Source organism: Orycteropus afer, unplaced genomic scaffold (assembly GCF_000298275.1).
Source record: "Orycteropus afer afer isolate SDZICR_OR568_19922 unplaced genomic scaffold, OryAfe1.0 scaffold00099, whole genome shotgun sequence".
Classification (NCBI taxonomy): domain Eukaryota; kingdom Metazoa; phylum Chordata; class Mammalia; order Tubulidentata; family Orycteropodidae; genus Orycteropus; species Orycteropus afer.
This window is the reverse complement of record NW_006921686.1, coordinates 8,501,680-8,516,983: the sequence shown is the minus strand read 5'-3', so window position 1 is coordinate 8,516,983 and position 15,304 is coordinate 8,501,680. Positions and strand designations below refer to the sequence as shown.

Sequence of the window (15,304 nt, the reverse complement as noted above, 5' to 3'; positions counted from 1 at the left end):
GACCAAAATTCTAATCATTTCTGGTGTTGGACACATCTAGGTTCCATGCTACATTTTATCTTTTAAGGATTTTAGTTCTTAAGGGTGCAAGAAGCTATATTTCTAATTTTTTAATTGGTATTATTCCCTAAGTCAAGGCCAGGGAGCTCTGGTAGCATAGTGCCTAAGGCACTTGGCTGCTAACCAGAAGGCTGGTGCTTCAAACCCACCAGCCACCCCTTGGAAGGAAGGTTGGGCAATCTACTTCTGTGGTGATACCGCCTCGGAAACCCAAGGAGGGGTTGCTATGAGTTGGGTCCCACTCGACGGCACATAACAACAACAACAAGAAGTCAACGCCGAGGAGCTCTGGTGGTACGGGGTCTAAGGCATTTGATGGCTAACGAGAGGGTTATCAGTTCAAACCTACCAGCTGCTCTGCAGAAGGAGATGGAGCAGTCTACTTACATAAAGATTTGCCACCTCAGAAACCCAAAGCGGGTTTCTATGAGTCAGAATCGATTCGATGGCAGTGAGGTTTTTTTTTTTTTTTTTTTTTAAGTCAAGCCCACATTGGATACTATAATAGTTTTACATTATTTCATTTTTAAAATTTTAAGATTCTGAAGAACTCTGGTAGCATAGTGCCTAAGGCATTTGACTGCTAACCAGAAGGTTGGTGGGTTCAAACCCACCAGCCACTCTGCAGAATGAAGACTGGTCAATATATACTTCTGTAAAGATTTACTGCCTCGGAAACCCAAAGGTGGTAGCTATGAGTTGAAATCGACTTGGTGGCAGTGAGTTTGGTTTTTTGCTTTAGGCACATCAGTTCTAAGACACAAATGTTATAAGTTTCTAAGATCCTAAAGGTACACACATCTAGAATATTAGTACAATTCCAAAGTTCTAATCTTTTTCTTCTGGGTGCCCTCCCTTTGTTCACCATTTCTGTTCCCTCCTCCCCTCGTGTGGGGGTGTGCCACCCTCAAGCCTGTGCAATGCATTAGGGATGCCTCTTGTTCCCCAGGGGACGATCTCCCCCCTTTTGGGCCATGCTGCCCCCCTGAGCCAGTCCCTCATCCCCACCGTAGTGTGGACTCGGGTGCCTCCAGAGTTCAGGTCACATAAAACTTTGTAACCACGCTTCCGCCTCCTCGTCTCCATTCAGCTGTGATGTGGACCCTCTCCCTGCCAATTCAGTTTCCTTATCAATAAAAAGAAGGGGCAGGTGGGGTCCCAGAGGTCTCCCCTCACTAAGGAGCTACTAAGGGGGCTGATATGAACATACGCATAGACAAAAAGACACAGAAACACAGACTCTCTGAAATTCCCAGTGAGGTACAGGTGCATAAACTCAGGGTCACACAGACACTGCCAGTGTAACAGACGAATGCATTAATGGACATAGTGAGGCACACTTGGTCACAAATACACTGAAATCCAGAGGCACACAGGATAACAGACACAAAATTAACACAGGTACAAACATATTTACAAGCATATGCTCAGGCAGCTACTCGGCAGGGATAAGGAAAAATTTAACAGATACACATCAGTAGCACAAAGACTCAGACACATTGAGTACAACACGAACTCACAGACCCAAATGTTCAGACTCACAAAGAAAATTAGGCACGGAGCGCCTTCCATAACCATGAGTCCAAATAGGGACTCCTGCCAAGACAAGCCCACTGTGTCTTGCAACACATTCTCCGGCACTTGTTCCTGGGTGTGCCCTACAGTTGATGGAATTGTTGGCAGCGCCCGGATGCCCCCCAGTGGCGGCTCCTGAGAACCGGGAACAGTTCAATCCGGGCCACAAACTTTTAGAACACATCATTGTGGAAAGCTGGGAGGAGAGAGGAAGTCGAACGTGGGCGAGGGGCGGGGTGTCTGGACTGGAACCACCGGGCCCACGTGAGTGTCTGTCCCGCTTCTGAGTGGGTGCTGTGTCTAGGTTGCTGAAAGTTTGTAGTGTAACTGCCATATATGTCTTTACCGTTTGATGCCGCCTGCCTGTGCAGACGTTAACTGGGCACATAGGCACTGCAGTTTGGTGTATTCTTCCCTGAAGTAATGCATACGATACTGTAACTCACTTCTATTTGACGTCTTTGTCCAAATTGAGGTTGTGTGCTGCTTTTGCGTGCTTCAGTGGAGACTGGGCGGTTGCATTGTGTATCTCGATCGTGTATCTTATTGACGTTTTGTGTCAATTTTGAGACAGAGGCGACAGGTGGTGCAGCGGAGTAGACATTGTGAAACTCTGTAGCGTTTGTTTACTAATGTGAGGCTTAATTATGGATCTATGTGTTTGAGCTTGTCAGTATAATCGCCGAACAGCCAGATTTACTGATCAAGAGTTCATAGGCTTTGGGATAAAAGAGACGAGAATTGCTGGAGGTCTTTCCGGAGGGAGAGAGGCTCTATGGTCGCGTGCAGAGCGCCCATTCCACGTAAGGTACCAACCATAGAGAAGAGGGCCTTGACGCTGTGTAGGAAAGAGGCACCCTGTGAGATGTACTATCAAAGGAGAGGGGAGAGCAATTTCTTTTACATCCCGTTAGTCTAGCCTGTCCTTTCAAACCTTCAGGACTCTCTGAAGTCAAAATGTTGTTTTTTTATAGAGGCAACTGAGTTTATTCCAAATTAAGAAATAATTTATCTACTTAATCTTTTTTGTATGTGCCTCCCTCTACAGCGAGACTCTTGCAGGCGTCCTCTGAAGAGCGCAGCCAATCTGGTTAGATGTTCCTGAAGCGCTCCATTTATACATTACAGGTTTTAGTGAAGTAAAACAGTAACTGCTATTGGTGGACAGATTGTTTTGAAACCGCCCTAACGGCAAGGGGCGGGACCTTCATTATTTAATCTCGTTCCGGTTCCTTAAAGGCAATAGAGGAAGGCATCTGCTAAATCCCCCGTTTGATTGGTTCTAGTGGTTTTATCCGCTTCGTCTCCTCAAGGGGCGGGAGATTTACACCAATCAGAATGTATTTTACAGAGACATTCGTTTAATGAAAGGACTACACAGGAAAGGCCGTGGGACGCTCATTCTGACATGTCACCGCTGATTGGTCTAAGTCTTTACTCCCTTTCCATCATTTGACCCTACGGGAGCTGGCGCGCGAGGGCTACCCAATCACCGTGCGCTCCGCCTCCCGCCTTTTCCCGCCCTCTGCTTCAGTCGCGGCCTAGACGTAGGCCAACGCTTCCTCCCCGGCAGCTCCTGGCCCCTTTCCTTGCCGTTCTTTTGAAAGCCAGGCTCTGATTGGCTACATCTCCAGGCCCGCGCCCGTTGTCCCAGTATGGTGGCCAATTAGCACCTGTGTTGCATCGCACGGAGCTACGGGTAAGGAGGAGGTGGCGGCCATTTTGAGCCGCCGCCGCCATTGGAGTGGGCCCCCCCCTTTCCCCCTTTGCCTCCTGACAGGAAAGGTTTAAGGGGGACAGAGCCCCGGGAGGCCGGGCCGGGCTCGGGGGCCGCCCCGGGGGCCCGGGCCATGGATGTGCGCCGTCTGAAGGTGAACGAACTTCGCGAGGAGCTGCAGCGCCGCGGCCTGGACACTCGCGGCCTCAAGGCCGACCTAGCTGAGCGGCTGCAGGCGGCGCTGGAGGCCGAGGAGCCCGACGACGAGCGGGAGCTCGAGGCCGACGACGAACCGGGGCGACCCGGACACAACGAGGAGGTCGAGACCGAGGGGGGCTCCAAGCTGGAGGGGACCGCGCAACCACCGCCGCCCGGGCTGCAGCCGCACCCGAAGCCCGGCGGCTACTCGGGGCCGGACGGACATTGTGAGAGTGCGCGGGGCAGGGGCCGGGAAACCCGGAGTCCGGGCCAAGGAAGGGCTGTGGGACGCGAGACTTCGGCGCCTGAGGCCGGGGAGACGGTCTAGAGATGGGGGGATTCGGCCACCCGTCGCTGAGGAGGATCTAGGGATTAGGGCCTGGGGCTGACGGGAGAGTAGATCTTGGCATTCGGCAGAGGGGAGATACTGGACGTGGGTGACTGGATTTCGGAGAAGGTCGGGGGTGTAGCGGATTCCGGAGCACAGGTCTTGGAGACCGGAAACCGTGGTTTCTGGAGTCGAGAAGAGTCCGAAGAATTTTGTGGGGGGTGGGTAGGGTCGTGGAAACGGTGATCCCAGGGTTTGGAGCCGGGGAGGCTTGGGGACGGTGCTAACCCAGCGTGTGGCACTGGGGATTGGGAGCCATGTTTCTAGGATCGAGGAAGAATTGATGGGTATCAGGTCCTGCAAGAGTTTGAGGATGGAAGCTCCTGGAGTTTGTGACAGGATGGGATCCTGGGGATTCTTTTTGGTGCTGGGGTGGGGTGGTGTCTGATGAACTGAGGACTCTGGTGGTTGGTGGTGGTTGACTGCAAACGTTTAGGGGATATGGGAGGTCAGCATGTTAATAGAAGTATGGGGACACATCTCTCTGATGGTGGCATTGGGGACTCTAAAGACCAGGGTTAGAATGCGAGCCCTGAGCCAGGGCATCTTGGGCGTTTGCTACCCTGACATCAGGGACCTTCAGGTTGCCTGCTAGAGGAGGCGTAGGGAATTTTGGTGCCCAGCCAATGGGGAAGGGGTGGTGCTTGTTGGACAGAGGACCTGAGGATCTGGAGGTGGAAGGCTCTGAGGACAAGAGAACTCTGATTACTGCTGCATGGCGTGGGGTCACCAGGATGGAGTGGGGAACAAGCGTGGCCCAAGGTGGAGCTCTAAGTCAGTGGAGAGTCTTGAGGACAGGGTTCTTGTCTAGCACAAAATGAATGTGTAGCCCGCCAAGCAGATCCATGTAGATGGAGATGGTTGTAGGATGTGAAAGGAAAAGGAAAACTTGTTGACGTGACTCTTGGGGGGGGAGGGAGTTCAGAGTAGAATAGGGGGTGTTTCTCGGGTTGAGCACTTACCTTGGAGAGAGGGCACTTCGGTCCCCTCAAGTAGCATCAGCCAGGAGGTGTGTGACTCTGGGAATGAGAGGAGATAGGACAGTTCTTGGTGCCAGGACTGGGTTTGTCTTAGGAGAGGCAACTCTGTTGTGGGAGAGAATCTGAAGTTAGAAAAGGGCAGCTTTCTAGCAGGACCTGGGGGTGGGAGGGGTGTTGTGGAGCTTAAAGTGTGAGTAGAAAGGACTCTGGTGTCCAGGGTTTGTGGGGTTTTTTTTTTAAAAGAGGGCACCCTGGGTCTAAGGGAGCAAGGAGAGAATAAACTGATCATGGGGAGATGGGATTTGAGGTTAGCCTTGAGTGCTTATTTGTTTGTGAGAGATGGGACCACGTGGAGTGGGGAGACCCTAGTGGAAAGTCTTGGGATTGGGCAGGACTCAGGGTGCTAGGATGAGGACCTGTGAAGGAAAGAGGAGTGGCCTGGTGTACGTGTGTGGAGACTACCTAGAAAGAAGGGGTGAAGGGCAGTCCTGACGTGGGTGTCAGGCCAGAGGTGGCTCTGGGAGGCAAATGAGTTCAGGTGAGTCAAGTCGAATGAGATTTGAGACTCTGACAGACTTAGCCCCAAACGTAGACAAGTCAGTCCACCGCTGTGAGCCCTGATTTCCTTCTGTGTAAGATGGAGGTAATAATAGTGCCCCATCAGTATTATGAATATCATCACATGTATGGGGGCTGGGGAGAAGGATACCAGAGTCGTAAGGGCTTCTTCTGGCAAGGCTGCCTCTGAGCAGGAGAGGTGCTTGGGAAGAGGGACACAGGCTTTGTAGGGAGAAGAGTGCTATGTTTGCAATCTGAAGAGACAGAATGGTTTGAAACCGCCCCGTGTTCCACTTTAAAAAAAAAACTAATTCACCGCTGTTGACTCGATTCTGACTCAGTGACTCCTATTGAGTTTCCAAGGCTGTAAATCTTTACAGAAACAGCTCTCCCATCTTTCTTCCATAGAGTGGCTGGTGTGTTCAAACCACCGACCTTTTGCTTAGCAGCCAAATGCCTTAACCACTACGCCACCAGAGCTCCTTGTATTCTTTCCACTTAAGGAGATTCTATTTCGTCCTCTCTCCCCAACAGCAAAGTCTGCTGAGCCCCTTCATGTTCCCTACAAACCCTTTCTTCAGCCCTGGAAAACAGACCTGTAGCGAACCTCGTGACTTATGACTTTCCTCCCTTTGGGCTGCACCTGTTCTGGGCCCAGATGTATTTGTCCTCTGAGGAAGGATCCAATCAGTTAGCGGGTGCCAGGATAGTCTCTCCCAGCACAGCCACTAGCAGGACCCTGGAGGCACCCAGCAGAGAGCTTGCCCCTGGGGTTCACAGCCTGGTGCTGCCCCTCCTAGGCTTCTGAAATTCTCTCTGGATTTGCCTGTGATGTTCTCCTCCTTGAGAGAGTTTCCTCCTTGGTGCTCTGGATTTAGTTCTGCCCCAGGAGGGCTTTCACCTGGGTGATCCCAACCCCAGGAATATTGTTCTCCATCCTCACCGCTGCACTGTTTTCTATGTACCCTTTAAGTCGGTGCTATTGGCCCCTTTCTTGATCCCTGTCATAACATCAGTGCTTCTCCATCATAGCCCATAACACAATCGTAGTTCATTTTTTATGTGTGATTATTGGTTAGGTCTGTCAAGTGTTTATCTTATTAAACTGAAAGCTTCAGTGGGCCAGGGGTTCAGCTCAGTTTACTCTCAGCTGGACCTCAAGATCTGGTGCATAGTTAATGCACTCCTAGAATAGGTAATATTATTGTTCTTACCACCTTCAGCTGAGTTTCTCCTGGAACTCTCAAGTCTCCTTACCCAAATCCTTCCAATCTAATTCCAAATAATTTAGGACTTATCCTTAATGAGTCTGAAGGAATTGTTATCATAATCCCTGTTTTCATAACAGCTCTTTCCTTCCTCCCCCAGTTACCTTTCATCAACTGAGTATGGTTACCCTTTATCTTTGGCAACTAATGCAGAATGGAAACGATTCTTAAAGCGGGTTGGCTGTCCCAGAGGAATAGTGAATGGGGCTGGACAGAGGGCTGGACTGGACTCCAGTTGTTAAGGTCGTGTTCCGAAGGTAACTCCCTAAGCATTTGGTCATCTTACAGAACAGCTAGGCTGGTGGTTCTTACACTGTGCTCCATGGAGTCCCGAGTGTGTGTAGAGTTACCTTCATCCAGAGTGAGGATTACAGGAGTGGTTAAGCAGAAGCCCTCTCTTGACCCTCCCATCACCGTGCTTCAGCCAGAGTGGTCTGCTCCATCAGTTTTGTATATCAGGGTTCTGTAAAAACCCATTTCAGGTAGCATCTGCACCCTTTTGAGGGACAAGAGGACATGTTCAAGCCCTTGACTGCCCAGATAAAATTTCCATGTGAAGGTGTTGTCAGACCTTGGCCTCTGACAGACTCACTGTCCCTAGAGAGAATGGTGTCGTGTGATATCAGAGCCACCTCTGGTTCTAAAAACACCCTTCTAACTGGCTTTTTTTGTTCTTGTTTTTTAAAAGATGTCATGGACAATATTACCAGGCAGAACCAATTCTACGAGAGCCAGATCATCAAGCAAGAGAACGAGTCAGGCTACGAGAGAAGGCCTCTGGAAATGGAGCCGCTGCAGCAGGCCTACCGCCCAGGTGGGAAGGCACATAAGGGAAACAGAGTCTACGTGTGGCCCTTGCCCTCCACCAGAGCCAGTCTTCCCAGAGAGGCTTTATACCATGTTTTTGGCTAATTCATCCAGGCTTGTTACTGTGGCGAGTTGTTTTTGAGAGAAAGAACTCACTTGCACTCCCAGGTGTTGAGAAAGGGGAGTCTTCATGGTATCCATGTTCAGATGCTTGTACTAACACCCTTGAGAAGTTTGGGCCTGGAGGCTAATATCCGAGTCTTACTTAGAATCTTAGAACGTGGCAGCCAGAGAGGACCGTCTAAATCTAGTCTAGTATTTTCCCACACCATGTTCTGAAGAGTGTTGTTCTAAGAGATATTATCATAGTATTCACAGAGAAGGTTCCTTAGCCAAGTTGTGTTGCAGCCTAGGGACTCACCTATATTCCTCAAGGATAATCAGGATCAACACAAAGCTGGTTCCTCTGAGGTGGAGGTCAGACACAGCTCCACTCTCCAACTTCTTCACCACTTCTGACAGCAGCCCCCCTGCCCACACCTCCCCACCCCCCACCGGGGCTCATCCTACTTCTCTGGTAGATTCAGTCATTTCATTGCAGTGACCACACAGCACTTACAGACCATACTCACAGTTCAGTGGTTTATTAAGGAAGTACCAGGCTACAGTTTAGGCTTGGGATCAACTTGGAAATAACAGGAGCTAGTCAGGATTGGGAAGCACATAGTAAGGTCTGGAAGGCTCTCCCAAGGTGGAGAGCACATCCATCCCTCCCTCCCTCCACTCTGGGCCAGCTCTCCCAGCTCCCCTCAGCCATACGTGCCCCCTCTTGGCTGAGCTCTGCCTTCGCTTCCCTGCCGTCAGCCTCCCCTCTGCCCACTGGCCAGCTCAGAGCCAGTACAGCAGCTTGCTCAGCTCCCTTAGCCACTTTCCTAGCAGCAGCTTTCTTTTGTCACCACTGGCTCTGCCACAAAGCTTTTTCTGGGCATCTTTTTATCTTCAGTGTTAGCAGCCTTTGATCCAAATTACAGAAGTTCTCTACTTCCCCTCTCTCTCTTCTTGTCTTTGAAAACTTCTGTGGGCTTCACTGCTTATATATCAGCACACATCTTATAAATTTCAGTCCTGGCCCTCCCAGCAAGACCATCCCTTCAGTGAATCAGAGTCACTTAATTCGTATAGTAAACAGACCAGTCCCTGCAAGGCATGTAAAATAGACCAATCATAAGACAGACTACAGCTCAGGGCCAAACAAAAGTACCAAACCATCAAGCTATTTACAGCTTACCCAGGAAGTGTCAATCAACCCAGAAGAAAGTGACAAACTCTGGCCTAGGAAACAACCTAGGAGTCCCCTCCCCTCCAAGTTGCTTCTTTAGAGAATTGGGGTAAATGTGAACTCCTCAGGCCTCGGGGTCAATCTCTCTCAAGATGTTTTTCTGAAGAACCAAGGCAAAAGGCCACAGAAAGGAACTGATTTTCCTCCATAAGTGAATCTAGAGAGTGCAGCATATGCTGTGCCACCTCTCACAGAGTCAGGTGCTCATCAGAACATTAAAGACACTGAGAAGTCCCTCATTGGAAAAATATCCTGTATCAGATCGTTTTAACCGAGGGTTTCCCAAACATTTAAATATGTCTTTGCAGAACACTAGTCCCCATAATGCTAATTTAGGAAACAAAGCTGTACTCAGCTTTCCTCCTCATTTCACAGATGGGAAGGTGACTTATCTAATGGACGGGTGGTGTAAGAATCCAGGACCTCGTTTCCCAGACCAGTGCTCCTTGTTAATAGGTAGCACCCCGTACAGTTGTATTTTACTGTTTGGAAAGTCGGGTTACACGGTTGAGTAATGGTGAAGCCAGGACTGTGTCATGGTCCCCGTGCCTTTTCTTGGTAAATGTAGTTGGCGCCATGGAGTTCCATGCTGGTTTAGCTACAGAGAGAAGTTGCTGGGCATTTCTTGTGGCTGGCTCAGGACTTTAATAAATGTAGCTTAACATGCAGGTTTATGTCAGGCTCTGTGAGACGTGTGGAATCTTTTGCCCCAAGGAAGGCATTTTTTGTGCTGTTATCAGACATTTATCAAGTGCTTCCTGTGAGCCCAGCCCTGTGCTGGGACCATGGAAGCTGTATTCAAGCTGGTTGAGCACCATTCCTGCCCTGGAGAACCAGGGGCCTTATCTGGGGGCCAAAACTAGTGAGTGATCCCATACAGTCTTCAATCGAGTAGATAGAAGTGATCCATGGCCTTGTAGATAGACGCTGTGGAAGAAACCAGGTTAGGTGGTAGTGCATGGTTTGCTCTCGGTGAGCTACTGATTCTTGGAGTTGGCCTGAGACCAGGACTTTGCCAGCCATCCACGCATTCCCATTCCACCTTGTCTGTGGTATGACTCGATGAGGTTCTCACACACTAGGGGGTAGCTTAACTGAAGAGACTCCTTCCCAGGGGATTCTGGGCTTTGGGATGGGATTATCTAAGCCATGAGAGTTAGCTGCAGGACCAGAAATCTCTCTACTCTTGAACTGACCCTCGTCCCCTTCTTGCTAGACTGAAGAATCTTTGCAGGAACGGAGATGTGAGAATTTAGGGAAGAGAAATTGGAGAATGTAGGATCGTGTCACCTCAGGGCTTAGCAGGATCTTAGAAATCTTCTAGGGCTCCCTCCCCCTCCGTGCAGGCAAAGGTGATTGCCGACCATCACGGGGCCTTTATGCAGAGTAACCAGAGGCAGCTGTCCCACCTTTGTTGGGCCTTTGAAGAGTGTCCTGGTTGAGTGCTGACATACCCCCCCATCTGACATCTGTCACCCTACCAAATGCCAGCTCTGAATTGCCTGGCTGCCATCCCCGGCCTCCCCTTCATCCCTGCCCTGTTCTCCAGTGCAGCTTTCTTTGCTCAGTCAACAGGCTTGCATTCAACCCGGGTCTGTGCCCAGCCCTTCACCACTGTGGGCAAGACCCTGTCAGCATCTCCTGAGGTCAGGGGGACTGACCAGCCTTGACAGCTGGCAGTTTCTGAGTGTCTTGACCATCTCTACTTGTCCTGACAGTAGAAATGAAGACGGAGATGAAGCAAGAAGCACCCACCAGCTTCCTCCCCCCTGAAGCATCTCAACCCAAGCCAGACAGACAACAATTCCAGAGTCGCAAGAGGCCTTATGAAGAAAACCGGGGACGGGGTTACTTCGAGCACCGAGAGGATAGGAGGTGCGTGTGTGATGCAACAGTTGCCCTGGTTCTGGTAGTTGTCTATGTGCATAGTCCCACACCCCCAGGCACCTCTGTAGTCTTAACGGGGGCTGAGATCCCCCTACACTCAATACCACAGTCTCCTCTCCTAAACTTTTGGCCCCTCACTTCTTCCCATTACCTGCAGGGTAGGGTCCACACCCCTTAGCCCTTCCCATGTAATATGCCAGCCTGCCTTTTCAGACCCCCATCCTGCCACCCCTGCAGACCCACGCAGTGTCTGATCCTTAACAGCTGCTCACTGTCCCTCAAACGAAAGAAAGCCCTGTTTTCCCCCTTCCTCCAGACATACTTAGTGCATCTATCACTCATTCATTCAGATAGTACTCAGTACTTTCAGCAGGGGCTGAGTCCTGGGCTGGACACTGGGGGTACAGAGATGATTGGTCAGTAGGTTTCACCCTTGCTTGTTCCTGATAAAGGGGTGACACAGTCACGAGGAAGCCACAGCCTAGCAGAGCAAGTAGTTAAGGTGCATGTGTCAGAAGTTCATGAGAGAGGAGCCTGTGCTCTGGTCATGTCTTTTTTCCCTTTCCTAACGAGCGCTCCACTTTCCTCCCCCTGAGACCATCCTTCGCCTCGTCCCCTCCTTCAGCTCCTGTGTGAGCCTCTTCTCTCCTATCTTCGAAACTGTTGTTGTTGTTGTTATGTGCCGTCGAGTCAAACACGACTCATAGCAACCCCTCCTTGGATTTCCGAGGCAATATCACTACGGAAGTAGGATTGCCCAACCTTCCTTCCGAGGAGTAGCTGGTGGGTTTGAACCGCCAGCTGTCTGGTTAGCAGGCAAGTGTCTTAGCCACTATGCTACCAGAGCTCCCATCTTCGAAACTAGGAATGCTCATTCTCCCTCCACTCATCTGGGCTGCTCATCTGACATTTTATTCCCTGCCTGGTGGACTTTATTCTCCAAGTAGCTTGTGACTCTCTAAGACGGGGCCTGCTTCTCACAGGCTGGGACATGGTTAGGACCTGGACCCCACCTCATGTGGGTTTCTCCCACTGCCTCCCTCAGAGCAGAGGTCAGGGAGCTACTAGCCCACATGGAGCAAAGGAGGGATGATTGCTGTGAGCTGAGGCTGGCAGGGAAGGCCTCCGGGGATAGATTATCACGGGGTGAGCTCCTCCTGTGTACCAGGCCCTGTCTAGCTGTGGACTGTGGGGCAGAACTCTCCCCCAAAGAGAAGCCTGCTGTTGGGGAGTGCCAGCAGCATGCTGGGGGTGATACACTTGGTCTGTACACGGTGGACTGGAGGCCTCCAGACCGTCCCAGCCATGTTCTTCACTGCCATGCAGGACCCCCTTGCCCTTCTACCCCTCCCCTTTATTCCTGTAGATCAGATACCAGGAGTGTTTTAACACAGGCCCCTTTTTAAAAGGTTTTGGTAGCAAGATGAGTCTCAGTTCATAATTTAGGGACACTTTGAAAAGAGAGACTGAAAAAAATGGGTCATTTCAAATCCTGTGCTATGCGGGGTCTTAAGACCTGGTGTATGGACAGATTTTAATTACTGGGGTTTACTTCAGACACTCTCCTTGGGTTCTTCAGGCTCTTGCACATTCCCCTTCCTGGCCCACCACCGTCCGGGCCACCACAGCCTCCATCAGTGAGAGCGAGCAGTGTGGAGGCGGATCTCAGTACAGAGGGCGTGGCCCAGCTCCGAGAGAGGAGTCATCCTGAAAGAGCTCCCTGGCTGGTTGTGACGGCCCCTCTCTGCCAGAGCATGCCTTCTGGTCCCTGTCCCTACCCCAGTAGCTACTCATCCTCACTCTTGACACAAGGGCACAGGGTTCTGGAGTCTTAGCTAACCTCTGTGGGAAGAAATTGACATCCAGGAACTGTTTCCCCCTTTTTTTTTTTTTTTTTTTTTGACTTTAACAAACAAACTTACTTTCTCACAGTTTAGGAGGCTAGAAGTGCAAATTCAGGGTGTTGGCTCTAGGGGAAGGTCCTTGTCTCCTTTCAGCATCTGTGACCTAGCATTCTTTGGAGACTACCGTGTGTCTTGGTCTCGGTCTTTCCCTGGGTCTGGGAGGTTCTCAGCATAGAAACCCTGGGTCTAACGAACATGCTCCTCTCCCAGCTCTTCTTTCTTGGTAATAGTGACGGCCTGCTCTCCCCTCCATATTCCTTTCCCTGTGCCTGGTGAGTTATCTTCTGTGTGATTTAACCCCTCTTTCCACCACAGGGGCCGCTCTCCTCAGCCTCCAGCTGAAGAAGATGAAGACGACTTTGATGACACCCTTGTCGCCATCGACACATGTGAGTCCTGGGAGTGCCCTTCTGATTCTGCACTGGGAAATGGTGCCCTGAGCTTTACCAGACCCTCTGCCCAGAACCACCCAGGGCCAGCTGTGAGAAGCAGTGTGGTCCTGCACCAAAGGCCCTGGTCTGGAGATAGAAGACCAGAAGCCAGCTTGAGCTGTGGGACCCTGGGCAAATTGTTTTCCTCTAAACCTCTCTTCAGGGAGGAACAGTCCTGCTCAGATACCCCAGGGGGGTTTCAGTGAGATTCAGAATGGACACGAGCAGTTTAGGAAAGCCAGAACGCCCCGTACACACCTGGGCTTGGCATCTAATCAGGAATGGAATCTGAGTGCTTCTGGGAAACTTAACTCTTTGACCACCAGCTCCCCAGTTTCCATCATCTGCTCACGTTCCTCATGAAACCAAGACTGCTTTGTCCTCTGAGTCACTAACTCACCTACCCTTCACCCTCCAGTTCAGTTTTCTCTCCACTGGATTAGCGGCTTTCACTCTGACTGTGTGCCTAAATGCTCAGGGGAGTGATCGTAAAGGGCCTGTCCCTCAGACCTCGTGAATCCAAATCTAAGCAATGAGGCCTGTGGAGCTGAGTGTTAACATATCCAGCTATGCAGCCAGGTCTGAGAACGCTGCACTGCTTGGCAGAGCAGAGCTTAGCCGAACTCGGCCAGCTGTTTCTTTATGTAGCTCATGTTTATAGAGCCCTGCTTTGGAAGAGATAAAGACATGAAAGTGTCAGGTGGCAGTGGTCCCTGAGGCAGCATCTCAGCAGATGCTGTGTGTGCAGGCCGTGGCACTCGACCTAGAGAGAAAAGAGAGTCTAGCAGGCTGGTTAGTGGTGGGAGCTTCCTTGGAGAAGTGGCCATGTTCCAAGTAGGAGAGGCTTGGGCCCACAAGACAGGCCTGGGACCTGTGTGACTGGGGGGTCAGGTGCTTGTACAGTGCTGCAGGAGTGCAGCCCTGGGAAGTGGTTGGGGTGTAGGGCAATGTATTTTAAAATCCCCTGAAACTGGTGCCAGTGTGGCTTTTCTCCCTACAAACAAACACACTCATGAAAGGCGTTTGTGTCCAGTTTCCAGGTTCCCCCTTGAAGCCCACTCTTGGGCCCCAGCCAGGTAAAGAACCTCTACTCCTGTGTAGGGTAATGGCTTTGATCCTGTGCAGGCCAGTTTGCACTACTACAGACCTGTGTGCACAAAGGAGAGACTCCTCGTGAAGCTGTCCCTGTGATGGGGCAGCTTATGTACTCCCAGTCAGCACTCTTGGGGACCTTCTCCTTTCCTGTTCCTCTTTTGGGACCTTTAAAGCATCAGCCAACCTAGCCTTTGTCTTCCACAGATAACTGCGATCTCCACTTCAAAGTCGCCCGAGACCGGAGTAGTGGGTACCCACTCACAATTGAGGGTTTTGCATATCTGTGGTCAGGAGCCCGGGCTAGCTATGGGGTCAGAAGGGGCCGCGTGTGCTTCGAGATGAAGGTGAGTGGGAGCAGCACCAAGCAGATGAGTGTAGAAGATGGGTCCATCCACTAGAACTAGAATAGCCTTATTGCCAGCTGCAATCAGAGCCACAGCTACAAGTGAGATGTGACTGAGGGTAGACTTTGTGTCCAAGCCAACGAAAGCACAGGAGCTCAGGAGAACTGATCCATTGCTAATATGTCAGAAAAGCGGACCAACCATACATTTCTTGGCAGGATTTGGCCCAGCTATTATGCTGCTAACCAGTCTAGAAGGATGTGTTTGATGAGAACTAGGAAAAAGAGTTGTCTGGAAAAGTGAACTAACAAGAGTGGACTCAGACATCACCAACTGAAGGGAGGCCAGTGGGAGAGCAGGGCAGGGAAAGGTGGTCTCACCAGGTCAGGCCATCCTCCACCATTGTCCTCTTGGCAAGTTCATGCCAAGTCATGTTTATGGAAATAATGCATGTTAATGTTTGTCAAAAGTTCAGACAGCACAGAAGAGTATAAGGTGAAAAAGCAGAAGTTATTTTCATGTTCTGATCCCTGTCTTTCTCCTCTCCCCAGAGGCAACTTGCATGTTAATAATAAATAGCTTGTGTATCGTATCCCTTATATAGCCAGACTTATTTACAGCAGCTAATATTTATGGAGCACTTGGTCAGGTACTAGGTGCTCTGTCCAGCTCTGTGCAAGGGTTGTTTTTAATCCTCACAATGCTACTGTGAAATAAATACCTTTATTCCCAATTTTTGAAGGTGGGAACTGA

The 15,304-nt window shown here is 50.5% G+C and overlaps 1 protein-coding gene across 1 annotated transcript in view; it reads left to right on the top strand.

The window, feature by feature from the left end:
- The first annotated feature begins 3,485 nt into the window (after nucleotides 1-3,485).
- Nucleotides 3,486-15,304, top strand: part of HNRNPUL1 (heterogeneous nuclear ribonucleoprotein U like 1) — a 33,838-nt gene continuing 22,019 nt past the window's right edge. The window contains exons 1-5 of the mRNA XM_042781225.1: nucleotides 3,486-3,783; nucleotides 7,433-7,558; nucleotides 10,609-10,765; nucleotides 12,997-13,070; nucleotides 14,412-14,551. Of these exons, the coding sequence (XP_042637159.1) occupies nucleotides 3,486-3,783; nucleotides 7,433-7,558; nucleotides 10,609-10,765; nucleotides 12,997-13,070; nucleotides 14,412-14,551 (795 nt within the window). The remainder of the gene's footprint in view (nucleotides 3,784-7,432; nucleotides 7,559-10,608; nucleotides 10,766-12,996; nucleotides 13,071-14,411; nucleotides 14,552-15,304) is intronic.